The sequence below is a fragment of the Rhamphochromis longiceps genome, linkage group LG6 (genome assembly GCF_057381845.1).
Source record: "Rhamphochromis longiceps isolate RC_006_pf linkage group LG6, R_longiceps_female_GT1.1, whole genome shotgun sequence".
Taxonomy (NCBI): domain Eukaryota; kingdom Metazoa; phylum Chordata; class Actinopteri; order Cichliformes; family Cichlidae; genus Rhamphochromis; species Rhamphochromis longiceps.
Genome location: NC_140562.1, coordinates 22,066,675 through 22,092,991, shown reverse-complemented (window position 1 = coordinate 22,092,991; position 26,317 = coordinate 22,066,675). Strand labels below are relative to the sequence as shown.

Genomic DNA, 26,317 nt, shown 5'->3' with positions numbered 1-26,317 from the left:
TATTACATGGTAGATCAAAACATAATGGTACTTTTCTGCATTAAAGTATGGCTTCTTGACAGCCACCCTTCCTTCCACTGACACCATTTCTGATGAGGCTTTTGCAAACAGTAGATGGATCTGCTCCTGTGCAAATTCACTGGCCTCATCCAACATATATACAGATATGATTAAAACATGTCACCTTAGACACTTAAAGACTCATTTACTTAAAAACGATGGATAACAAGGTAACAGTTAAAGCACAACTATTTTTATTGCAAATTTAAAAGATGTTTCTACAAGTCACATCTGCACCAGTCAGCACTTCAGATACGGTAGAGATAAACATCAACTTAATCACAAGTTCTTGTTATTGTCACAGAAAAGGGAAATGTGCTGTGCTGTTTTCTTTTACAGTTCACTATTCGCTAATGACATCTTGAAAATTAAGCGATTTCAGGAAATCTAGAAGAAGCTCTAGCAGGTTACTCAGGTTGTGATGAGTTTAAAAGAAATCGCTGAACTGATCTCTGGGGGTGGGTGAAACAAATAAAACAAACAAAAAAAAACCCCCAAAACAGCTCCATCTATTATAATTAAATAAAGTAACCAATAATGGTTTGGTACTGGAAGCGACATTTATATATACTTAATATATTTCTCATTGTCAACAAATGACATGTTTTAGGCAGGGAAAGCTGAACCGTACATTAATTTTAACAACAAAACAAAACTCATTATCCTTTTACAGCTGAGGGGTAAAAACAGTTTTTTCCCCATTGAATTAAAACAGTTCAGTCAGAAGTGTTCAAACTGAACATGGTCACAGTCTTTTTTTAATGTAAACTTCTGAGGAAGTTATGCAGACTTCACAGAAATATAAAATAAACTGCTGGTTTAAAGGCAAACCACAGAAACCCTGAACAATATATATAAATAATCAATGACATAGGAAAGATATTAATTGTCCACTCTCCATCTAAAAAAGGAGGCAACAGACACAGATTAGTGCAAACCCAGTAGCTCTATCCCTGAGAACATCTAAGAAAGACAGAAAGTTTATTGCTAGCATCCTTCTGTATGTGTTGAGTTTCTGAAAGGGTCAGCTGACAGTCTCGTGGCTGTGGTGGCGTCACAGCTCAGTCTTTACTTCATACTGGCACACACACGACGCTCGCTGACTGTCCAGGTAAGGCTTACATCCCAAGTGCATAACTGCATCGAAAAGCAAAGTCACTGCTGACTCACATGCTGTAAAACAGGCAACACGAGAAATAATATGAACAGAAAAATCAGCTCACATCAATTCAAGCTCATTTATATAGCACCGAAGCGTAACAGCTGCCTCAAAGTGCTTTAAACTGTGGGGTAACAACTGTACAGCAAACACTTTATGATGGTCGGGAGTAAAAAAAACTCCCTTTTAACAGAAAGAAACAGTGAGGTGCAGCCATCTCGAATGACTGGTTGTGGGTGAGAGGAGAGTGGAAAGAAAAGAGGAAGAAACAGGAGGAGAGAAGGCAAAAATGTAATGACATGCTGCGGTGGCATATAAACCTGTGGGGTTAAATAAAAGGAGATGAGTAGAGAAGAAGTGCTCACAGTGTATCACATTACATCCTGCAGGAGCCTGAACAGCAGCAAGGGATCCTGAAAGGGTGGTTCAGGGTCACCTGACCAAGCTTTACCACAGACTTTATCAAAAAGAAACTCTTTCAATCTAATCTTAAAACTAGAGAACGTGTCTGAGTTCCAAATTCAAACTGGGAGCTCTGCCTCTCATTCAACTTTTAGAAACTCTAGGAAAAACAAGTAAGCCTGCAGTCTGAGATAACACGATAGGACTTAGGGCCAAATATAATGACCTCAGTTTTGTCTTAATTTATAAGAAAAACACTACAGGACATCCAGGTGTTTAATACATCACTGGAGTTTAACTCATTGAATTTTTTTATCAGGCTTCATTTATAAATAAAGCTGGAGTCTGCACAGCACTGAAACTGTTTTCTAATAATACTGTCTCAGGGAAGCATGCATACTGGTAATATAAACAGAATCAGACTCAATACAGAACCTCGTAGAACTCCATGAATAACTTTTGTGTTCACAGACACAGCAGCGTAGGCTGCGATTAAGTGATTAATTATAGAATTAATCGCTGACTAAGGTCTTTCCCCTAGTCCTAAATATAGACAAAAAGACAGCAAAAATGATTTTTAGATCACCCCACTTACAAAACTCTTAATTTCTTCAGTTTATCAATAATAGAAGAATGACTGAACAGTGCCTTTTGCACCATTAACAACAGCTGGGTCTCAGAGGCTTTTCTCCATTTACACCTTTCCGCTACAGCTATAGTATGCATATTGCTAAAACTTTATTAATACTAAAATGACTGCTTCAAGTCATTCGGAATATTCATCATTCCTGTGCAGTATTATAGCATGTTTTATTACTTCCTGGAATAAAATGGTGAAAAAAGCAGGAAAAAGGCTTGAAAGGAACTTAGGATTGTAAAAGCTGAGTTGCTATCACCATGCCTCTGTTTAAATAAAGTGTCACGGGGTGACAGTGAGTCTGGCTAACTGGCTAATCTAAACAGATTGAAGCAGTGCACTTCCCCCTGTTTAAGATGTGTTTTATCACCTGTGTAACAAGCTGTGGGTGATTCACAGGTTCTTTAAAGTAACCTCCCAATTTTACTAACGTAGCACTCTTACAATCTTACAAGGCTGTAAGAGCGGCATGTTCAATAAAGCCAATCAAATCATAACACAAACAAGTGATTTAGAGAGCAAATATGTATGTTGTAGTTGTAACAGATTTGTATTGTATGACATGCAAAACTACTCTATAATATGGTATGATATATTTGTTTTTTACTTGAGTTTCTATTCATTTCTATAAAGATCTCCAAACGTAGCAAATAAGCAAACTTAGTCCACAAAATCTGTTTGCCTTTTTGCACAACCTCTTAAAATTATTTCCTAAACCACTGCTCTCTTACCTTGGACAGTTTGGGCCAATCCCAGAGTCCTCTGCACATTCCTGCAGATTTTCTCCAGACAGACCTGGAACTCCTTATCACAGTCGTGTTTCTCCCGGCCACAGGTGTCATAGCAGCGGTCATGTTGGTTACAACATTTGGTCATGGACGGGATGCCAACGTCAAACTGGATGAACACATATCAGTTACTCAGCAGCTGTTGGTTATACACACGTTTTGGACTTGACTAGAGAAGGACACTACCAGAATGAGATGCACACTTCTGTAAATGTTATAGTACTGCAGTTCTGTGCTCTGTTGCTGAAGTTAATTCAATTAACTGTATTAATTAAGTTGATTAAACATGTTTCTACAGCCTTGTTCATCATCTACAGACCACTCCAGCAATATTCTGTTAGTTTCTGGTCTGACCCGCTGTGGTCAGAAACTTTTGGATTTCTGGTCAACTCTTTGTCCAGGAACTTTGAATTTTACTGTGAATATTTTCAAAGACTTCCTTGGATTTCAGCGTGTATTATGGTATCTTTTATACACTGGTGTTTGTGTCATATAGATTAAATTTGAAACACGTGTTCTTCTATCTCAAGGATTATTACATGACATTTATTAAGTGCATATTATGGTAACAAAATGCCAATTTTAGCCATTTAAGAATAAATGTACAGAATTGTAACGTGTGCAAAAAGTGAAGTGAATACTTTCTGAAGCAAATGTATCTGGAGCCAACACTGCCAATAATACTGACCTAAGCAGTTTAGCTACATTTTACACAAACTGCAGCTTGTACTATGGACTTGCGTGTCTATTTCTGTGTGTATACTCAATGTATTTAAATAAGACAAATAAAATGATATACAAAATGATGCCCTTCAGCATGCTGGATGCACATGGTAACACGCTTTGAACTACCTGAATTCCAAACAGGGGGGAACCACATCCGTTGGGCGGTGGATTTTTGTACCCGGGACGAGGCACCGGCTTGTACCCTTTGAGACAGGAGCAAAGTTGATAAGATTTCTTACTCTTCAACTATCTGTTATCTTGCAGTCAGAGGTTACATGTTTACAGATAATTAAAAAAGGCTAGCGGTGCCACAGATAGTGCTGTGCAAATGTCTTGAAACACCCCTCATTTCTTTATATTTTAATTTCAATAACCCAGACTTTCTTGTCATTTTTAAAGTGGTCTCGAGCAATAGTTCTCTGGCCTTTCTGAAAGTCTTTCAAAGGTCTTTCTGCTTTTTCATTCATCTTGAATCCAAGCCTTGGACCTGGCCATTTTCACCATTCACGCAAAAAAAGGGGTCTTAACTCAAAAAAAGAGCAAAAAAAAAGAAGCTTAACTTAGCAAAGAAGCACCAAATGAAAATGTATTTTTAGTCTCTTTGTTGCAAAAATACAACAGGCTTCTGTTCCCATTACTATAATTGAATCTGTTAAAATGCTAAAGATAACACAGCTTGACAAGCCTATGATTGTATTTTTATATCCATAAGTTGAATCCCAAAGAGCTATTAGCTAAAAACCAGTATGGCGTTCAGGGAATCCTTAAAAAAAAAAAAATTGGGGAAACTCAACAAGTGCAGGACAGAAGAAGTAGTGGCACGCATGAAAAAGCCTCTCTACAGCTGATGTACAGTATCTTAAAAGTTTTAGCTATTTTTAAAGGACATAACTAACACAGGACCTGAGAGATACATCTTGCATCAGCTGACCATCTATTGTTTGCTGAAGCCTCATCTAAAACTGTCTCAGCTGAATAATGCCTGTCAAGAAGCCAATCTTAATTAAGGGAAACAGGAAGAAAAGGCTGTGGTATGCCAAGGTACACAAGACCTGGACTGAAAATTAGTGGGAACAGGTCTCGTGGAGTGAAAAATCCAAGTTTAAATGTTTTGGGTGTCAATACATACAGAGGTGGTCAGGAAAGAGGTACATCAGGGAGTGTCTACAACCATCAGTACAACAAACTGGAAGCTCTTTGAGGATGTTTTTCAGCCAGTGGTGTTGGGTCTTTTCGAAACTGATGGAAATATGCAGTAAATTGCCATCACATTTTGACCCACCATGCATTATAATCTGGAAAGCGTCTGATTGGCAATGCAGTACCAATTTAGTAAAGCATACCTGGTTAGAAAAACAAAGTGTAAAAAAATCAGTCATGGATTGACCTCCTCAGATCCCGGATGTCAAAATTATTGAAGCAGTGTGGGATCATCTTGAGAGAGAACAGAAGGAAAGGCCAACATCCAGAAAAGAGCTTTGAATGTCTTTCAAGAAGCCTGGACAAATATTCACAAAGACGACCCAAAGAAATTATAAGAAAACTTATCTAAGAGAGTTCAGGCTGTGTTCAAGAATAATGCAGGTGATACCAAATTATGTTTTTGCGTTGTATACTGCATTTCCATGTATGTTTGCACATGTTTCAATTCATTCATTTCTGCATTCATTTCTCATTCTTTTCATAACAACTTGGGTTGTTTGAGACTTCTACACAGGACTGAAGATGGTCGCGCCAACTATTAAATTAACGCAAACCCTTTTCAAGCTGATCTAAGAGAAAGTTGTGGCATAAATAATTAATTTACAAGCCTGACTAATAACAGGGAAATTCCTAAATTACACACTCTAGATGTCATAAACCCATTCTTAACTTGGAGAAAGAGCTTGAAAGCTGGAGTAATGACCTAGCTTACCATCACTACATCTGTAATGACACAGTCCGTCATCCCCACCAAACAAGTCCAGTGCTGCATTCAAGTACGTGTCAATCTTGTGGATCCCGTTGCGAATGGTTTTTAGAGTCATCCTCCAGTCTGGAGTCTCCGGCTCGTGATTGCTAGCAGACACTCGTGAAAAATATCCGCAACAGCAGAAACCCAACAGAAAGACACAGATGTAGCTGGGGTACTTCATGGTCTACTTATCGTCAGGGCCAAAAAGCAGCGTTTTCTTGCACATTGGTTTTGATTAATTCCTAAATACGTTGTCTTGATAGCATTTTAACTGTCACACTAGCTTGTTTTCATTCCGAAAACACATAGGTGGCATGAGCTATGATGTCGTTTCCGGGTTTGGTGGTGTCACGTGACCGCTGGTAAACAAATTATGGTGACGTTAAAAGAAAAAGTGCGCTGTCTATATTAGAAATGGGATTTACTCTTATATGCCCTGTATGTCTACTGTACAAACTGAACTGGAATGACTGGCTGTTCGCTTTATAATTTCAAATAAAGTTTGAAAAAAAAATTAGTAATGGGATTTCCGGCTCTTTCGGCTGGACTCACTAAAAAAATCCGAATCTTCAGGTTGTTTTAATTAACAATATAAAATTATGCAGAAAAGGAATTACTAATGTAAAAAAAAAAAAGTGGTTTTATTTATATATGTTTATATATAAATATATACGGTGGCCGCTAGAGACAAAGCGCGTACAAACGCCAAAGCACATATGATATATTCAAATAATTAAAAAAAAAAAAAAAAGTTCATTTACCTGTTACTACCACAAACCAAATCCGGTCGTTGGTACTTCGTGGCTTGTGTAGCCACTAGGTAACAAAAGCTCAACACTGCCCCTAGCATCCTGGGGCACTTCTGTTGTGTTTTGTGCATGCTTCGGAGTTTTTATGTGCTGCCTCTCTAGGGGCCATCATAAATATACTTTTATTTATTTACTCCACATAAAATGTAGTAAATAAATCATATAATACAAAAAAAAACCTATTTAAATTTCAAATTTTAACTATTAAAATTTTCAGCTTTTTCCTTTGAAACAAATTTAAAGTGGAACAACATAAAACACTGCAAACCACAACACAATTAAATATAAATATGAAAACAAAAGATGCAGCACATTCTCTGTCATATGGGCCTGCATGAATAAACTTTCTGAATCCTTTATCATCCGCAACCGAAAATAGTTGTGGATGATTACTATACCTTTCTAATGTGATGTTGTTGTCCCTGGCTCTCTTTCCCTCCTGCTCTGTTCCTACGATACTGCCCCTCCCCCTCTTCCCAGTGCAAAGCACAAGGCTCGCTTGCGGAGTGAAGCGGAAAAAATTGGGAAAGAGAGGGTGAGAGAAAAAACAAAAAGAAAAAAAAAACCCCATGGCTCCCAATAAAAAGCCAGCTCGCGTCGTTCACTTCAAAGAGTCGGCTCTAAGATCCGTTTCGTTCGCGACCGACACATCACTAGTCTGTATCGCCGTCTCTACTTCGGTCCAGAATCAACGTTCGAATTTATGTAATTTAAATGTTATAGAAATGTTAAAAATAATATTTTTTTTAACTATGTTTCGTAACGTACCTTCGCCTTACATCATCCATGGGTCACAGCAGACTGTAGTACCAACTACTGGTAGAAACTCTGCTATTACACATACTTCTGAAATAAAGTAAAATAAAATGCACTCAAGGGCTTAATATAATTAACTTTAAAAAAAATCTTTTACATAATTATATGTGAAAAGTATACAAGAGCTCAGTGTGTTCTGCACAACACCTCAAACTTTTATGCAAGTAGCCTACACAGCAGAAGACCACACCAGGTGCCATTCCTGTCACATAAACACAGGAAACTGTGCCAACAATTTTCACAGGGTCACCAAAATAGGAAAAACATTGCCCGGTCTGATCAATCCAAATTTCTGCAGCAGCAGCATTTGGATGGTAGGGTCAAGAATTTAGCGTACACAAAAGCATATATTATTACTATATTTTCTTTGCACTCCCTTAGTGCCAACTAAACACCACAGTTCAACTACCACAGCCTACCTGATTACCTGTTACAGACTGTGAAAATATTGGGAGCAACCAGATTGTAGCTAGTCTACATCTTTCACAGAACTAGGCCCAGTGCAAATCTGAGGTACCGGTCAAACGCCTGACTGGTTAAGCTTACTGTCAGTTGTAAAATACATATGTACAAAATTAACATTAACCATTAAATTATGTTAGGAAAAAAGTAGATCCATTAAAAGCACACACCACTTGATATATGAGAGGAGGTTTTTGTGTAATTTAAACCAACTTAATGGATACTTTATTGATCCCCATGGGGAAATTACTTGTTTTTCTCTGCATTTGACCCATTCACTCAGTGAAGCAGTGGGCAGCCCACTAAGCAGGCGCCCGGGGAGCAGTGTGTAGGGACGGTACCTTGCTCAGGGGTACCTCAGGGTAGCCGTTAAGTGGATTCGAACCGCCGAACTCTTCATCATAATTCAAAGACAGTTTCCTTCAGGATATGTTAATAATTTGATTTTATTTAAATGATCAGGCGAGCATTGAAGAAAAATCCTTTTCCTTCTATAGTTACTTAAATAACTGCATAAACTTTAAACATTCAAAAATGAAAATGTACAACCAGTTATGAGTAACAGTTTCACTGTCCGTTCATCTTTAGTTCCAACCAAAGTCACATATTAGACTGGACGATATAAAATGTTCTCTAGTAGCAAAGTCAGTGATGACTCTTCATGATCCAGGGATCTTCATCCACAGGTGGAGGTGAGTAAGGAGCCAAGACAAGCATTCGCTCTCTCTCTCTCTTTTTTTTCTTAAATGTGATTCTTGAAGAAACTGATTTGTGTGTGGGGACAACACCTCCAGGTGAACTTATTGTTTCCCATTTGATGTTTATGACAAGCAGATGATGCCAGAAGCAGCTTGTTGGTCTAACATTAATTTGCTTGTGCAGAATGCCTCTCAGGTTGTCACTACTCAAAGCGCACATGCCTTTTACAATCAAGTGTCCTTTTCTTTCCCATTTTAAGGAAAACACACTTAAATAAGAGTTGTTTTTTTTCTTTGTTTGGTTTTTTTTTTTTTAAAGAAAAACATCTGAGACGTTCTATATTGTGTGTAGATTGGTCATTTACAACATAACAAGGCGATTCCAAGGGCCAAAGTGGAATGTGGAATGAGGAAGAAGAAAAGTTAGGAGGAGGATGAGAGTAGGAGGGGGGAAAAGCACAACAATAGAGCTAAATTATATCTTCAAGTGCCCTAAAGTTTGAAGACTCTTCATAAAAAAAAAAAATTAAAAAAAAAAAATGAACATACATATCTATTCATATAGATTTACAAGACCTAAAAGCATCCATTTCATCCACCTCTGAAGAGGTTATTTAGTCTGTCCAACTCCCTGCAGTTATCCATGGTCATGAGTTCTGCCTTCTTGCGCATTCGCTCATCCCGGTATACCTTAGCGGCGTAAAGCAGGTCTGTTTCTGGATGAGACGGGGGAAGAAACTGTGTCACATTTTTTTCAAGAGCACAAACTATTCTGAGTGTGAATTTATAACTGTGGTTACTTACTCGTCTGTCTCTCCTTCCAACAATTATTTCTGACATTTGATACATAGTCCTCCTCTACATTTTTCTCAATTTGCTGCAGTGCTGAGCCCTTAAACTCTGACTTGAAATCTCTGGTGACGTAGTAGTCAACATGCAGGTTTTCTGTTTGCCTCTTTATGGTCTGACCTGTTGACCTGGAGGAGATGGGAGGCACAAGCTTAGGTAAAAAATTCTTAACAGCAGCAATTTCCACATATGGTGACACATTTTGTTTCAAAACTCTAAGACCACAATGCAATATGAAAAAAATATGAAAACAAAAAGATGCACATTCTCTGTCATATGGGCCTGCATGAATAAACTTTCTGAATCCTTTATCATCCGCAACTGAAAATAGTTGTCCCTGGCTCTCTTTCCCTCCTGCTCTGTTCCTGTGCTACTGCGAGTGTCTCTACCGCCCCCCCTTCCCAGTGCAAAGCACAAGGCTCGGAAAAGTGAAGCGGAAAAGTGCGAAAGAGAGGGTGAGAGAAAGAAAAAAAAACAAAAAAAACAAAAAACAACAACCCGCGGCTCCCAATAAGGACCCAGCTGTGCAAATTGCACAGTTGAACTAAAGCCTTCAAAAAGCTCAGATGAGCACAGAACATGTCTTACAAGACTACTCTTTGTGCTAAATTTTCCAAGTAATGCATGAAATTACACCTTATCATGTATAAAGGTGTCAGTAATGACAGAGTGTGTACACGTACGGTCTAGAATAGAGACTGTAGGGTGGAGGAGACACCATCATCTGGCTCAGCAATGACACCAAAATCAGGACCACGATGGGCATCAGCTGAATAAACATTGAAAAACCACCCTAGAGGCAAACAGAGTATGTTAAAATTAGTACAGAGCTTATAGAGCAGGGCTGCCCAATCCCAGTCCTTGAGAGCTACTATCCTGCAGCTTTTAGATGCATCCCTACTCCAACACAGCTGAATCAAATGGTTTGATCTCTTCAGCATGCCATCATGTTTGGCAAAGGCCTGATAACAAGCCATTCATTTGATTCAGGTGTGTGGGAACAAGGATGCATCTAAAAGCTGCAGGACGGTAGCTCTCGAGGACCGGGATTGGGCACCCCTGTTATAGAGCCATCAAGTGTCAACAAAAATTGTGATAACAGAAAAGTGTTAAAAAAGAATTCTAGAAATTTAAGACAGAAATTGTGAGCAGTCTACGTACATCTCCTCGTTCTTCTGTCCTCTCTTGCCTGTAATCCGTTTGATGGCTGTAACTTGTCCTGCCGTTGGTGAAAGTGTGTGCATTGGCTGCAGAATATTAAAATATCACAGCTGAGGTCAGACACAAGGGTATGACCTTTGTCACCAGGTACCCAAACAACCAGTCGGATTTTTAATATTTTGAACATTTTATGCAATTTTTTTACAAAATGACATTTCTCATGTCTCCCTTAACAGAAATCCATACCAATTAAAAAAAATATTTTAAAAAAACAAAATTTTTTTTAGAACAAGTAATTCTTTCTGCATTTGTGTCCTTATGTGCTGATGCGCACACTTACAGGATGGGAAGCCGCCTCCAAAGAACATGTTAAAGAGGTCCTCAGGAGTGATGTCAGCCTCGAAGCCCCTGTGGAAGTCGAAGCCTGCGCCATGTGAGTGACTTGGGCTGCTCGGCTCCTCTCCTCCTGTCAGGTCATACTGCCGTCGTTTGTCTGCGTTGCTGAGTACTGCATATGCATTGCCAATCTCTAGAAAAGAGAGCAGAGTTAGTAGAATGGAGTTAGAAAATCTCTTCTTTTCCTTTTCTTCCTCAAAATTTTTTATATTTATTTAATTAATTTATTTTTTTTTTTTAAATATAGCACCAAATCACAGAAGCAGTTGCCTCAAGGCGCTTTATATTTTTGGTAAAGGAAAAAAAAATTAATGCAGAATATATTAGAGCAGCGGTCCCCAACCTTTTTTGCGCCACGGACCGGTTTATGCCCGACAATATTTTCACGGATCGGCCTTTAAGGTGTCGGGGATAAATACAACAAAATAAAACTAGTACCGGTACCGAAAAAAAGAAAATTTATTCATAACACACGTGAAAAGACCAAGGAAAACAGAGTAAATGATAAAAACGATAACAAAATAACGCTGACAACTGATAAAAACCCTGAAAACTATACATTTCACACCTGAGCCTCAACTCTCGCGGCCCGGTACCAAACAACTCACGACCGGTACCGGTCCGAGGCCCAGGGACCGCTGTATTAGAGTGCTTCATCATTTTTAAATATCACCTCAACATTTTAATCTCCCTGCTTATGCCCACTAGTTGAACTATGGTTTTGCAGTCTTTTTAGGAAATCTGCAGGAAATTCAGCTATCCTCTGCCACTTGTGTCCAGTGGGCAAAAGCAGGGAGGCTACAAAACTCATAGCAAGCAAGTCATTCCTGTGAACCAGAGGTCAGCTCTACACAACAAACAGTCCCCATCACACAATCAAAGTCACAATTCAAAGCAAAATATAACAAAGTTACTTTTAAAGGCCTCTGTTGCACCAGGTGCATGGTTTTTGTCTGGATGAAATTTGAGCGCTAGTTTCCTGTAGGCTTTTTTAAGCTCATCATCACCGGCTTCTTTGTTGACACCAAGCACTTCGTAGTAGTCTTTACACCGCTTTATTCTGAAAGACAGAAACAGAATGTGTGAATGGAATAAAAAGCTTTCAGATTCACATTCTTTTCCTGTCACCTTCTGGCTGAAGCAAGAACATTTTGTCACTAAAATATTAATGGTCCTGGCCCCAATCGATCAGATGTGTGATATTTAACCACAACTGAACACCTGAGAGCACGAATAACCTTTTGATGCCACAGCAGTTAAGTTTCCATCCTTTGTAGATTCTACACACATCACTGATAAGGGCCTGGTGAGAATTCATCATTTACACTGTAAATATCTCAGCACTCAAAGCTTTTCATAAGCAGTCAGTGCAAGATGAGGAATCCATCTTTTATACTTTGCATGTGTAATTGTGGGTACCATAATCAAAGACGACAAGCTAAACTGTTCTCAGTTTTGAAAAGATGCATTTTTGTGTTTCATATTCAGAAAACACATTTCTCTCCATCTGTGGCAGGAGCAGAGGTGGTGCTCTTTAACATGTTGCAGCACTGTGCTTCACACACAGGCAGAGAAATGCACAACTTTGAGTTCATCTCTTATTTTCTGAGTCTGTTATGCATGTCAGCAGCCTAGCTGCCACACATCAGGTAAACCAAGTCATTCAAATGTAGGTTTGTGGCTAAATGTTGTGTGTGACTTTTTAACTGCAGGTGTGATGATAAAATTCATCTAAAATTGTGAGCAACTGAATTATTGTTACGCAGAAATTAAAATTTCCAGAATGCCTAAACTGGAAGGAGTGGGGTGGTAGTACCAGGACTGTTCAATTGTGGCAAAACACAATTTTGTGAAGTGGAAGAAAAACATTTTCTTTCTAATTATTTGGATCAGGACTTCATTCAATTAACTTTTCAAATTCAGGTGAATAAACTACACAAACAAACGTTAAGTGAACTAAAACTTATAAAGACAGTCAAGGAGAAAATTGGGCCCAACTGATGTAGAATGTTTGACCAATACCAGCGCTGATATTTAGCCATTTAAAAAGTGAAAATTGTGATATATCAGACAACAGTTTTTTTCTTTCAAACGCAAGAAACATGAACTGATTTCCCTAACATTTGTTATGTGTTCCTTATTCATTTACAGTCTGCCTGACACCTCAGACTAAAACATTAGCTGGCTGTTCGGTTTGTGAAAACAAACATGTGTTGCCAGCAGGGAAGTTGCAGAGTGTCCTCTGGGTGACAAACTATGCAATGTGATCAGTCAGAATATGACCAAGAGGCCTGCTCATTTTTATTTTTATGTATTTGCTGTTTTTAAATGCCAATACAATAGCAAATATCTACTATAAGCTGATAATATCAGGCAAATATTATATCGGTCTTGCTCTTGTTTTAGCAGATGTGCTAACAGGCAAAATGAGAACATATAAATGATTTTATTCACATTTTTTTGTTTTAATTTACATAATAACACAAAAATAGTGCCCGACACCTAAATTCAATTTTATGCACAATTATTTGGAAAGTTACTTTATTTAAAATGTAGAAATATACGGTTGCATTTTGCTACTTTAGAATATTGATGGTGACTGTGGCTAAATGGTAGAGCAGGTCACCTATGAGAAGGTTGGTGGTTCGATCCTGGTCTGCTCCAGTCTGCTTGCCAAATACTGGGCAAGCCTCCAATGCATTTATTAGAATATGAATGAGTGAGAATTTCATCCAGTCATCCAAGCAATTCATACTTGGATGACTGCTTAGAGTAGAAAAGCACTACGTAAGAACCAGAACAAAAAGAAAAGAGTAAAAGTAAATAAATTAACTGGATTTTAATAAAGTATATGATGAAATTCTCAAACCATGTTATAATTCAGGGGTCAACCTTCAGGATCAATAAAGTTTTATTGAATTGAATTACCAAGCTTACAAAACAGTGGAGTGGAACTACGGATGAACTACACAAATAAGACACCTTTAATATACACTAAGTGTACAACCCTTGTTTCTTTTTCCTAGAAACTATGATGCAATATTTAACTCACAGAAGTCTCCCAATGGATTTAACAGAAAAACACAAGGGAAAGAGTGGCTAAGTTTAACTGTAATACAAGCAGCATGTTTATCCTGGAAATAAACTCAACTTGCCATAAACATCTTTTGAGGATATGGGTAAATGTGCTATGCTTGCCTTTCTCTTTGTTTAGTTCTAATGTTCTAAAATTACCACATGTAAAGTTACCCAGTATCTAGTCCACACTGCTAAATACCGGCCTATTCCAATGGGAAACCTATCAAGATGTAGAAGTTCCCATAGCAATAGCCATGTGTGCACAACACTGCTGAGACTAGAGTGTCCTATCTGTTCTCCTCCATTTAACCAAGAAACACTGGTGCTGTCACAAAGCCAACTGCAGCAAAGCTGAAGAGCACAAAAATAGCCGACTGAAGTGGGACAGATTTTAGTGGAAAACGAAGCACAGCGAGTCTCACCTTTGCACGCCTTCAACCTGCTCTTTCGTGAAGCTTTTAGGCGGGTCACCTACTCCAGATCCTGGGTTCTCTCGTTCTGACTGAGTACCATTGGTTTCTGAGTTTTCCGCTGCTCTCCTGCGATATGTGCCATTACCTGCTGAGCTCCCATTCTTCATTAAAGCATCCAACAAAGCTGAAAGAAGAGGGAACAAAGACACGTTAAAAGACAGTAATGCTGTCTGGTGTATTACATTTCCACACTTTTAACAGACTTCCTATAGCTGAAATAATGCAAAGATAAAATATGAATGAAAGCCTTAATGCTGATTCTCAGCGCTATTAAATGGCAAATGGCCTGTATTTGTATAGCACTTTACTAGTCCCTAAGGACCCCAAAGCGCTTTACACAACCAGTCATCCACCCATTCACACACTGGTGATGGCAAGCTACATTGTAGCCACAGCCACCCTGGGGCGCACCGACAGAGGCGAGGCGCCACCGGGCCCTCTGACCACCACCAGTAGGCAACGGGTGAAGTGTCTTGCCCAAGGACACAACGACCGAGACTGTCCAAGCCGGGGCTCGAACCGGCAACCTTCCAATTACAAGGCGAACTCCCAACTCTTGAGCCACTATTAATTCATGTAAATCAAATTTTATTTAAATGCATGTTATGTTTTTGCAAATCATGCATAATCCTCAACAGGACATGAACGCCAGACCTGGTGAGTGAAGTGCAAAGACGTGCAAACAAAGTAACACAGCAATATAGCACATCAATTATCTCCGACTCGGCAGCAGCATAAAAGTTTTCAATTGTTTATTAATGCATTATTCATTAACATTACTCAGGAAATGTAAGTGCAACTGTCCTCTAAATGGTGCAACATTCCCCATATTCGCCAAATTCCCACAGCCCTCTCGGCTACCAAATATGATGAAAACAGTGGATTCTTTAGTGTAATCTTTTGTTGAGCCAATACTTTAGTAATGTGCTTATATTTTGCAGCTCTGGAAATTCACAAATCTAATTTTACAGCTGCCAAAATTTAATCTGCCTACAGTGGTCATGGCTGAATATTAATAATACTGCATTTATATGCATTTTTAAAAGCAATATCCTCTCTAATGTGAATAGATGCACTACAGACAGGGTTGTAGCCATAACCCACACGAGATTAGTTCATGCTAAACAGCCACAAGCAAAGCTGCAGTAGCAATATCAGGGGACCTGACACATTGCTTTACCACATTAAGGTTAAACCTATCTACAAACTACATTTGCAGTGCTCATGAGACTGTAAACCCTCTACATGCAGCTCCGTCAGGCCTTCATTGTGAATGCAAAAACATTTCACCAGCACAAATAATCCACGAATAATAATAATAATAATAATAATAATAATAATAATAATAATAATAATAATAATAAGTCCACCTTTTTAATAGAAATTCCTTGCATACTCAGGATTACTTCAGCCAGCAATTTTTAATCTTTATCAGTAATAACATCAGTGCGTGAGCAAGATAACAGCCAGGGACTTGAGTTCTAGACTCTGTCGACTCACCCTCAAACACAAAATCCACATTTTCCTAAACAGTATGGCTTTTATTCTTTAGCTGCACAGTTTAGAACTTCTAATTCATATTTTTCTTCATTATGCAATTTTATAATGTGTATTAAGTGTTAGCTACACATCTTTGTGATGATCTTCGCATTTTAGTGCACATCTTGTGCACCAACCAATTACTTTCATTACCGTTTTAAAGTTGTAATTTATTGTAACTTATATTTATTTCTCTAATGTGTTGCTTTGTCAATAAAGTCACAAAGTTAGATTTTTTTTTTATTCCCAAAAGCTGATGTCATCTGTTTTCAGAGGTTGTTTTAAACATCCAAAGATAAAGAAACTTTCAGCTGCTCCCTTATATTTTTAGCCTTTTTTTTTATGCTGGATGTCTCCTTGTGGAATTGTGCCATGAGTGGGGGCTTTTTAATGTTAGACTACATGGCTAACAAGTAAAAGGCAGCAAGTTATCCAAGCTTCTTGTGGGCATCTTGAAAACTGCAGTGGTTAACACACACACACACACACACACACACACACACACACACACACACACACACACACAGCTAATGCTGACAGTGTAGGAACACAGCTAGACACATTTCAACCAACGAGTTACAGTTTAAAAGCGGAGGAGTTACTAATTATCAGTGAGCAAGTTCCTCTATGTTGTTATGTAAGCACTCACAATGCTATATAATTAAGACTTTTTCTAAACTATAATCCAAAGCGGTCTCAATCTCATCCTTATTACTGGTTTACTGTCATCCCACAGACGGTCGTGTGTCCTAGATTAGCCTTCACTTCAAGCCTTTCCCTGGTCAATCACTCAATTAAAGGATTGACCGGGTGGCTGTGTGGCCTGGACAGCATATACACATCGTCCTACATTTCCAGCTTCGCTCTTGCCCCTAAATCCCCAGATACTTTAAAAATGTGTGCCGAAATGAAGTGAAAGTGAAATAACAGCTTAACAAATAAACGAAAACCAGCTTACTACTGAGATAAAACGTCACTAGTAGCGATAACTAGCCTGGGTCAAATTGAATGAATGGCTTGTTGGTGAATTGACGTTTCGTCATTTAGCTAAGACCTTTCATCAGTTAGAAGGCGTTATTTAAAAAAACACGACGGGATAATAGTTAGTTATTAACTTAATGTGAACTATAAATTCCATTTTTTAACTGATAAGCCCAAAGGAAAGCACAAGCTAGGTTAGCTGTCAGGCCACATCTTGGCTAATTTAAACGTGTGTTTCTAATGTTGCTGTGTATAAAACATAGCGCAGTTTTGAAAAACGTTAAGTAATCTGACAAACGTTTGACACTGTTACATACTATTCAACAGATGGCCTGTGACGAACCGATGTAACCAGATGTTAGCTACATGCTAACACTTACACAATATCAGCGGATGAGGAGCAGGTTGTTCCTTCGCTTGGTTAGCTAAACGTACAAGTCAGCCACAAACAGCCTTACCTTTGGCTTTGATAGTCGGATACAGCTTCTCTGCTTTGTTGAGAAACTTTAACGCTTTCTCCTTATCACCGGCTTCGAGAGCTTTTGTTGCTATATTTATACATTTTTCTGCTTCGTCTCTGTTCCCTTCCATCTTCTTTCCTCTTCCTCCCCCGGCAGTCAGCTGAGCACCTCATACCACGTGGTCAACGGCACTGACAGCAGCGCCAGTCAGAGGGTTACTGAGGCGTAAACCTCACAGAATATCACAGAGTATTTTTTTATTAGCATAACATGAATATTTTTGGATATCAATATTATATATACACAATTAACCACATTAAGGTTAATTAAAACAACATTAAAACTTTGTTGTTATACACAGTTGGTAGGGTCAGAATTTGACAACATGAAAACAAGTATCCATGCTGCCCTGTATCAAGTTTTCAGGCTGCGGCTGGTGGTGTGAAGGTATTAGCTATATTTTTTTGTTATGCTTTAGGCAGCTTAGTACCACCTGAGTATAATGTAAAAGCCACAGCCTGCCAGCAAACAGATGATCATGTTCATCCTTTTATGACCACAGTGTACACGTCTTCTGATGGCTGCTTCCAGCAGGATAACAAACCATGTGAGTTCAAATAGTCTCAAACTGCATTTTTGAATATGACATTGAATACACCTTAGTCAAACGGCTCCCACAGTCACCATCTAAATTTAAAGGGATTTAAATCTGGTGAATGTGAAAGCTGTAACCAGCTGTGTTAATGAGATTTAAATTAGTGCCAAAAAATGTGAGAAGACTTTAAACTTTCAGTCCTCATTTTTTATTATTTTTATTTTTACACATGTAAACATACATTTTAAAAGAAGCATGCTCGGGTCACGTTAATATATATGGATCTATATGTATCTCTTTCCCCCTCTTTCCTTCTTGTCCCTTTAGGGGTCGCCACAGCAAATCATTTTCCCCAACATCCTCTTCTGTCACGCCCACCCCCTGGCTGTCCTTCACTAGATTTAAGCATATTCTCTGTGGTCTTACCCTTTCTCTCCTGCCTGGCACCTCTATCATCAACACCCTTTGGCCAGCATATTTGTCCAAACAATCTCAGCCTTGCCTTACTTCATCAACCTCACCTGTACTTTTGTATAGATTATGCATGTGGGAATCGTGTATTTGATCAAAGGCCATTTCACCTTCAGTAATCAAATGCACAAACACAATGCTATTTTTCCACAGAAATCTTCACTTAACTCAATCTTACTGAGATTAAATTCTCTTTTTAAGAGGCCCGAGAAGAAACATTCACACAAGCAGCAGACAGGATTGTGAACATTATATTTATTCTGAAAATGCCAATCCCAGTACTTTGTTTCATCTGGCACTCAGCTGTACAGAAGGACCTTAGAGCATGGCTAAGCTGCAATCTGTGATACAGGCATGCTGTTTAAAATACCAGGTAAGCTGCAATCATAAAGGCAGGCTGGAGCCTTTGCTTGCTTGTTTCTCATTTAATTATAGACTAAATAGGTTATATTTTCATAAATATAATGACAACAAAAAATAAATAATTTGCAGATTTAGCATTACGACCAGGTGAAGTGAAGCACAGGCAGGGAGTGAACCCTTAATTTATTTGCAAAGTAAACCACAGCATGCTTTGGAAAAAACCACCAAGAGCAGAAGACCAAGGACCTTCAGAGTTGAAGGCAACAGACAATGAAACAGTAAACAATGTCAGGTTTAAAGCCCTTTTTCTGTCAAGTTTCATGTAATAGGATCTCTTAAGCTGCCGTGCGTGATGGTGGAAGTTTGGCTGCAAAGGAGCCCATGGTGTTGAGTGCTGCATGGATGCGGAAATGCAGCCTTGACTCCATGCTGTAGTCCTTGTAGTTCGTCCTGCAAAAAAATAAAAAGAGTCAGTAATATGTAACATGGCAGCAGGTTCTAGATGTTGCTAGAACAAACAGGTAGCCGTTGTGTTGCGTGTGTGGGTTTGTTTGGTTGACCGAAATTCAAAGTGTAATTACTTAAGCGACTGGTGAGTTAATATAGCAGACTTCCAGTCTAACTGGGCACTCAAAGTGCTTTAGATAACACATCAAACTTAAAACATCTTTTTGAAATTTTGTCCATTGTTTTTAAGGTAACTTCAAAGTTTATTTGTATTCAAATTAAAAGACTGTTTGAAAAGACTTACATGACATTTTCCATTACAGCAATGGCCTTGTTGATTTCACCTTTCTGCTTGTGCAATAGGCCAAGCTCATACATGGTAAAGGGCACCAGATAGCTATCATGCTTGATGCCACCATCACTGAAAGAAAAAACAAAACGAAACAAAAAAAAACAAAAGTCATTTCAGTCTGTCTGTTAAGAAGCATTATAAAAAGCAACAGCAGCAGCAAGATTTATTTTTAACACCACAGGGAGGTAAAATTGTCCAGATAAGATATTTATGCATCAATAATCAGTAATCAAGCAGAGAAATCTGCTTTATCATCAATTATTAAAACATTTGATTAAAATGTATTGCGCAATACATGTTATGCCAGTTGTGTTCGTCCTTTTTAAGAGTCAGGGAAGACCGGAAACATTTAAATGTTGTTAAAAGGTCAATGAGGAGTTAAAAAATGTAAATAATATGCCTGTTATTTATGCATTAACGTGTCAGCACATCTACCATTCTGCCATTGATTTACTGTCATCCTTATTAACCTGCTCTCCCCTCCGATTCATCCCCAGTGCTGATTGGTTGCAGAAGACCCTAAGTGGGACATTAAACAGGTCAGCTCTTGGAAAAGTAGTCTATTGAAGGGATTGTTGAAGTAAAAGTTTCTGCTGAGGACTTTCAGTAGACTCCCACTCGAATGCTTCTGGTGTATTGCAGTGACATCAAGACAAGCTCACCTGGAGATGACATGATTGAAGCAGATCTCAGCCTGGACCAGCCGTCCCAGACTTCTTAAGCACAGACCCTTCAGCAGCTGGACAACGCACTCATCGCCTGTGTGGTACTCTGATGGGTCTGCACATCACACAGTAAACTGTAAGCCTTGTGTCAGTATTAAAAAACACCCACTGATTAGAAAATTTTCCTCACTTGGATCATTTCTGAGCTGCTCTTCTGCTTTCTCTAAAGTTGACAGGATTCCTTCAGTCAGCTCGGGTTTTTTGCCTACTATTGTGAAGCCATTCCACACATACATCATTTCCTGCGGTAACAGATGATTGTTGCTTACAAATGCAAAAATAAAAAAAAAAAACCACATCAGTTCACTGAGAGAACGTGTCCTCACCAAAGCAGGAACGACAAGTTTCACGGGGGTGGAAGAGGAGTATCTCTGGGCCTTCTTCGCTGCAAACTTCTCCGTTGGAATCGACTTCCCAGCAAATCTCAGCCTGAGGCCCTCCACCTGCCTTCAAACCACATTTCAGTGACTTTATTTATTGATACAAACTAAATAGTACTGTTAGTATACATCAGAAAGGCCAGCTCTGTTCTGGGATGCACCCTGGACTTAGTGCAGGTGGTGGGAGACAGAAGGACTCTGGCCAAAATAACTTCTGATGGACAGAGTCTCCCACCCCATGCATGTAAATGTTGCTGAGCTGCAGAGCTCCTTCAGTGACAGACTGCTGCATCCTAGATGCATGAAGGAGCGTTAGTGTATATGTAGTGTATATTGCACACCTGAATAATTCCACCACATTTTCATTGAACTTGTTCACTTCTTCCTCTGGCATCATGCTCAAGATGGCAGCTTTCTGAAATACATAGACTGCCTAGAAATGGGGAAAAGAAAGCAACAGAAAGGTTTCAATAGAGAAAAGAATCAGTAATGTGATTACAGGGTTAAAGAGATTTTGTCACATTAGATACCTGGGACCACTTGTTCTCCTTGCTGAGCAAGTTGGCGTATCGATAGGCCTCAAACCAGTTTTGTTCAAAGGAGTAGACCCACATCAGCTCCCAGTAGCACAGGTGGTGAATCTGACGCCACTCTTCCTGCGATGCAATACATGCCAAGAACTTCTCTTGGGCCTACACAGAGCAATAACTACATGAGAGAAAGTTCTATAAATACATACATTAGACATCATGAGTACTTACAAATGTGAAGTTTCCTTTGAGCACAGCAATCCTTGCACTGAAGAAATGCATTAAAGCCCCCTATAAAGGAAAAATGTCAGAGTTCTTACACTAAAAGGCATTAAAAGATTAATATTTGCACAAGTAGTAAGGTACACCCACAACTTACATTAGGAAACTTTTCACAGTAGGGTTTCAGCAGAGCCTCACATTCACTTAGGTTTACATCAGCAGTCCCTTAAAGAATCATTTTCACATTAATTAAAGTCAAATGAATGATAACTTTGGTATTATTTAAGATTAGACACGATTTTTGAATTTAGGAGAAGCAACAGCCCCAGCCTACAGTGTGCTCACCAAGTATCACTGTGATGTAGAGCTGAAACATCAGCAGAGTGAGGGTGCTGAGGATGGAGCGCAGGTTGTTGGTAGTTGCTCCCTCTCTCAACTCTGACAAACCCACTTCCTGAGAGACAGTTCAGTTCTTTTAACTGACAAAATATTAAGGACAGGACAACTTCTTTGGGGCGCTCCCATTTGGACTTGTCAACACAGATCACTGGCCTCCGTCTCACCCCATCCCCAGCTTCTTCTGTCACACCAACCCTCTGCATGTCCACCTTCACTACATCCATTAAACTCGTCTACCTTCACTACAGCTTCACCTTTCCGCCTGCCTCCCTCTCTTTCACACATATATTCTGTCTCTACCAACTTTCATTCCTCTTTTCTCTATGGCATAACTCCACTTCTCCAGACCCACTTCCACTTGCTGTCCACACTTATTGAGTTCTGTTGGTATGTATGTGGTCTCACCTACCCTGTCTCCAGAGAAGCCCAAAAACTCCATCAGTCTAAGGACTCTGGATGGAAGCAGAGACAGCATCTGGTAACAAAATATAAACCAAAAATAATATAACATTGTTACTAAATATATTAAATAAAACTTTTTGTAATATTTTGGAACAAATCTTATTTTTTCACCAGATTGAATGATCCAATTCCCATGCTGACCCCACCCCTAAAATGAATGTGTGTGCTTCTCTGTTTTTCCTCATCCTTTGTGACTTTTTCCATGGCCTGGCAATTCCTGGTTTGGAAAAACATTTACATTAATTCAAATAATAAAATATCTCTTTTTTTAAAAAAATTATAAAAATGTTTTTGGTGGCCATTTCTATTATAAACACCGCCTCCAAATCTCTTACTTGTAAAGCTGATAACTGTGTCGAATTTTCATCCCTCCTTTGATGAAGCCTATTATGCTTTCATCCAAGAACGTGAGGGCAGCTTTCTGCAGCAGGACTTCAGCATAGCACAGCTCTGCATGCATCTCTTCTGATAATGAGAAATGCAACATCATGTTATGTGTGGAAAAAAAATTACAAATGTCTTGTTTTGTTTGTGTGTTTAATAAATGGCAGATAAGGTGACACAGCCATTAAAATGTCATGTTTCACCATGTTGATCAAATTCATTAATTCCCCAAGCTGTAAAGTCAGCAGATACAGTAATTCACTCGCCTTCTGTCAGATTGTCAGCTGGTTGTCTGTACCAAAGGTTAGCCAAGCTTTCCATTAGTCCCGTTTTCTTCCGAAATCTAAAGTTGTTAAGAAACTGATTTTTAACAACCCAAAGAGATCCTAAAACTTTACACCTTATCAAATGGTCATTCTAATTATTGGGATACCTCTGGCAGACCTGCAAGGCTTCTCTCAGTGATGTCATGGCAGCATCCATGTCCTTTGCATCAAAAGTCACAGCGGCCTGCATCACCAGAATGCTACTGTAGCCCATCGCATGGTACATGCTTTCACTCTTCCTAGAGGATAGGAAGGCAGCAGAATGTGGGGATTTTTTTGCAAATCCACAGTAAAAATACAACCTGTATCCAAATACCGTCATAAAGTTCCAATACATGAACAAATTAAAGGGGACATAGTCAGGTTGTTAGAGCAACAGTGACTTACCAGGGTTTTAAAAGAGCCAGTGCATCGGCAAACCTGTTGTTCAGGAAGAAATTGAGGGCAGTGAAGCATTCTTTCAATGCTGTCTCCAAAGCCATTTTAGGCAATTCTTCAGGCAATCTGAATAATAATAATAATAATAATATTTTTTTTTTCCAAAGAGTCAAAAATGAATATTCAAAATCAAAATAACAAAAACCAAATGATGGAGCCAGTCTAAAGAATTTTGTTCCATAACTCTGAAATATGAAGGATAAATGCATTAGAACTCTTACAATAAGCATATTCATCGCATGATGTCACTTACATTGCATCCTCATTGGGCTGCTTCAAACCCACCTGAAAACAAGCAGAGACACTTGAAATCAAAGCTGCCAAAATGTGTAAGTTAGCTTTTTTTTAAAATTCATTTCAGTTCAGTTCTCACTGAGCTGATATTCAGTGTGTTGATTAACCTGCACAGTAAAGCCCTTTGCCACAGCATCTTAAACAAATGAAACTATCCAGAGTTTTCTTCAAGGCTTTTTGGTACTGGGTTTACTGGGTGTTATTATTTTGAAATCATGTAACTTTAATATTTCAAAGTAACATGCAAAATAAAACTTATAATAAAAGCACTTAAGCCAGAAATAACCATTGAAATTCACTCACCTTTAAAAGCTCGCCTCTTTCATTACATTACTTTAGAGAAACTGAGGGAACCTACCTGTTGTAGTGAATTGTCTTCACCCTCCATTTGATGCTTGAGTTAAATAAAAAGCAGTTAAACCAAGTTACTGAAAAATAAAAGGTCTGATATTTTTCCCTGTAGCAACAAGTCAACAAGTCTTGACACTGACTCCAAGCGCAGACTAACGGTAGTTTGCCATTTATAAGGTAAGACGTTGGGTGTGGCCTGGATTTTTAGGACCAGCCCACAAATTTGCCTCAAAGCATTGCAATGCCGAGATCTTTATTTTTTCTCCTTAAAAGCACTTCTCTTCCTACACTGAAAGGCGTGACATTAGACATTTTACATTAAATGTACTGCTATATTTTCCTGGACATTCAGCGAATGAATGTCTCAACTTTTGCCCTGACAATCAGCCCCAGTTTGACTTTGTTATATAACAATAGATGAGCGATAATAGATAAATGAATCTGAGCGAAAATGGTAACCCAAAGAAAAGATGAAAAGGAGATAGTCAAGTACAACTTATCTCAAAACTGTACCAAGTGCATGGGAATGGGAGGCGGAGAACCCGAGGAAAACATTTTCCCATACAAAAGACTGTCATCGAGGGGTACATCCCTCCAGCTGTTCCCCATGCAGCTGATGTGGCGTAAATGCGCTGTGGCGGTACGCAGGGTGTTTTACTTGGAACGGGTTACAATTTCTGATTATCTGCATACATGTGACGTCCCTGCATAACTAAATCACTTCCTTTTCCTCCTAATTTCTCATGCTGCGCTACACTGTGACAAAGTGAGTGAGCTGTCAGGAGACTTTTCTACTCACCACTTGTCTAATAAGTGTCAACATTTTATACCAAAGCACATTCTCTACATGTACATTTGCTATGCTTAGCTATGGCCAAAGTAACATTGCTTTACTTACTATACCGTTTTTGTTCCCCCCCCCCCAAGCATTACGTTGCAGTCAGAATCAAACAGTCAGCAGATTAAAACAAATATTCAATAATATATTGCTTTATATTTTATTATGTAGCAGATTTAACCCATTTGTTCATACTTACCATTCTTTCTTTGTTTTGCGTTACCAGAAGGTCTTACAGGTGTGGGGAAAGGGGTCTGCCTAGCAGTCCCTGACTTTTAAAGTGCTGATGATGTCACGTGTCACACCCCCAGGCTAAACCAAGAGGAGGGTTTTTTTTTCCATAGCAATGTTTTCTTTTGCTTGTCTCTTGGATTATGGAGTGATTTGTCGAGAATATTTTCTTATATAGAGCCATTTAACTGTTTAAATGGGTTAATCAGGAGAGCAGTGAGCCTTTTGTGATTCTCTGCTATTTGTGTTGTGTTTTAGATTCAGCAGCTTAAGCTAGTGGTACAGGCTAGACAAATTGAAGGTGAATTGACAGTCCTATATATAGTCAGTCTCATGTTGGTTCAGATAAGGGAGGAAAGGTGAGTGCTGTTGCGCAGTTTGTGGCATTTTTGGTTTTTAGTTATCGTGAGTTAGTTTGGGATGGTTTGGTTTAAGTTCCACGTTATGGAGGTAACTGTAAATAAACTGCTTATCTTTGGGAACTTAAAATGTTTGCTGAGTCTGCTTACCAACCAGCTTCCTTGACTCTTAAGCCAGACTACTTCACACACATTCATTCAAGCTTCAGCGAATCAATCTAATGAGGTATTACAGCATACTAGAAGAGCAGTTCATGGATGATTTAGTAAGAAAGAAAGAAAGGAGGCCTAAATAGCCTCATTCACTATTGTCATTTAACATAGTCTGTTTTAATACAAATTTAGCTTTAGCCTTTCCTCAATTTTTTGTTGTACTGACATTCTTGTCCACAACAGGACTGTAATACCATGTAAAAAAAATAATAAAAAAAATACATTAGAGGGGGGAAAAAAGCAAGTACAATAGATGTAGATACAGAAGGGTGCAGAAGTCTTGAGCTACCCCTTGAGGCTTTATATTGTGATGTAGGACAGAGGTGCAGCAATTTGCTGAAACATGCACAAACACATGGAAATACAGTATATGAGACAAAAATTGAACCAAAAATGTAGTATTTAGAGCCTTTACCACCAGTGTCCAAACCCTGGAGGACTAATGCTGAAGATCACTTTTAATAATTACAGTCCGGCTCCTCGGACGC

At 38.8% G+C, this 26,317-nt stretch overlaps 3 protein-coding genes across 7 annotated transcripts; all 3 read right to left on the bottom strand.

The window, feature by feature from the left end:
• Nucleotides 1–231: 231 nt before the first annotated feature.
• pla2g12a (phospholipase A2, group XIIA) lies at nt 232–6,956 on the bottom strand. The gene is made up of 4 exons (XM_085409732.1): nt 5,688–6,956; nt 3,899–3,975; nt 2,990–3,155; nt 232–1,233 (listed from the first exon to the last, which is right to left on the bottom strand). The coding sequence occupies exons 1-4, from the start codon at nt 5,905–5,907 to the stop codon at nt 1,115–1,117; spliced, it is 582 nt and encodes a 193-aa protein (XP_085265858.1). The 5' UTR covers nt 5,908–6,956; the 3' UTR covers nt 232–1,114.
• A 1,285-nt stretch (nt 6,957–8,241) lies between these two features.
• dnajb14 (DnaJ heat shock protein family (Hsp40) member B14) lies at nt 8,242–17,607 on the bottom strand. Its single transcript, XM_085409731.1, has 8 exons — nt 17,447–17,607; nt 14,418–14,592; nt 11,832–11,977; nt 10,862–11,050; nt 10,522–10,607; nt 10,044–10,153; nt 9,316–9,488; nt 8,242–9,227 (listed from the first exon to the last, which is right to left on the bottom strand). Exons 1-8 carry the CDS (start codon nt 17,577–17,579, stop codon nt 9,103–9,105), a joined length of 1,137 nt encoding a protein of 378 aa, XP_085265857.1. The 5' UTR covers nt 17,580–17,607; the 3' UTR covers nt 8,242–9,102.
• A 1,156-nt stretch (nt 17,608–18,763) lies between these two features.
• Nucleotides 18,764–25,292, bottom strand: LOC146667929 (tetratricopeptide repeat protein 39B-like). 5 transcript variants are annotated; one of them, XM_085408540.1, is made up of 19 exons: nt 25,226–25,292; nt 24,196–24,231; nt 23,797–23,828; nt 23,493–23,609; nt 23,213–23,344; nt 23,046–23,122; nt 22,731–22,860; nt 22,507–22,612; nt 22,343–22,408; nt 21,880–21,988; nt 21,692–21,759; nt 21,544–21,603; nt 21,313–21,474; nt 21,124–21,215; nt 20,729–20,849; nt 20,533–20,644; nt 20,340–20,457; nt 19,630–19,746; nt 18,764–19,328 (listed from the first exon to the last, which is right to left on the bottom strand). In XM_085408540.1, the coding sequence occupies exons 1-19, from the start codon at nt 25,226–25,228 to the stop codon at nt 19,214–19,216; spliced, it is 1,773 nt and encodes a 590-aa protein (XP_085264666.1). In that variant the 5' UTR covers nt 25,229–25,292; the 3' UTR covers nt 18,764–19,213. The 5 variants fall into 5 exon arrangements, with proteins under 5 accessions (XP_085264666.1, XP_085264668.1, XP_085264667.1 ...); XM_085408542.1 differs by having other exon boundaries at nt 23,493–23,525; XM_085408541.1 differs by having other exon boundaries at nt 24,196–25,286.
• Between the last annotated feature and the right edge of the window lie 1,025 nt (nt 25,293–26,317).

Excerpts from the sequence above, each read along its gene's own strand:
- pla2g12a (XM_085409732.1), bottom strand. The coding sequence starts at position 5,907 with ATGAAGTACCCCAGCTACATCTGTGTCTTTCTGTTGGGTTTCTGCTGT. Across the intron at positions 3,156-3,898 it reads CCCCCCTGTTTGGAATTCAG|TTTGACGTTGGCATCCCGTC; the intron begins GTAGTTCAAAGC and ends GTGTTCATCCAG. Across the intron at positions 1,234-2,989 it reads ATTGGCCCAAACTGTCCAAG|CATGTGAGTCAGCAGTGACT; the intron begins GTAAGAGAGCAG and ends CCTGTTTTACAG.
- dnajb14 (XM_085409731.1), bottom strand. The coding sequence starts at position 17,579 with ATGGAAGGGAACAGAGACGAAGCAGAAAAATGTATAAATATAGCAACA. Across the intron at positions 11,978-14,417 it reads CAGGTTGAAGGCGTGCAAAG|AATAAAGCGGTGTAAAGACT; the intron begins GTGAGACTCGCT and ends TCTGTCTTTCAG. Across the intron at positions 9,228-9,315 it reads TTGGAAGGAGAGACAGACGA|AAACAGACCTGCTTTACGCC; the intron begins GTAAGTAACCAC and ends CGTCTCATCCAG.
- LOC146667929 (XM_085408540.1), bottom strand. Across the intron at positions 23,829-24,195 it reads AAGACAATTCACTACAACAG|GTGGGTTTGAAGCAGCCCAA; the intron begins GTAGGTTCCCTC and ends GCTTGTTTTCAG. Across the intron at positions 23,610-23,796 it reads CAGCCCAATGAGGATGCAAT|ATTGCCTGAAGAATTGCCTA; the intron begins GTAAGTGACATC and ends ATTATTATTCAG.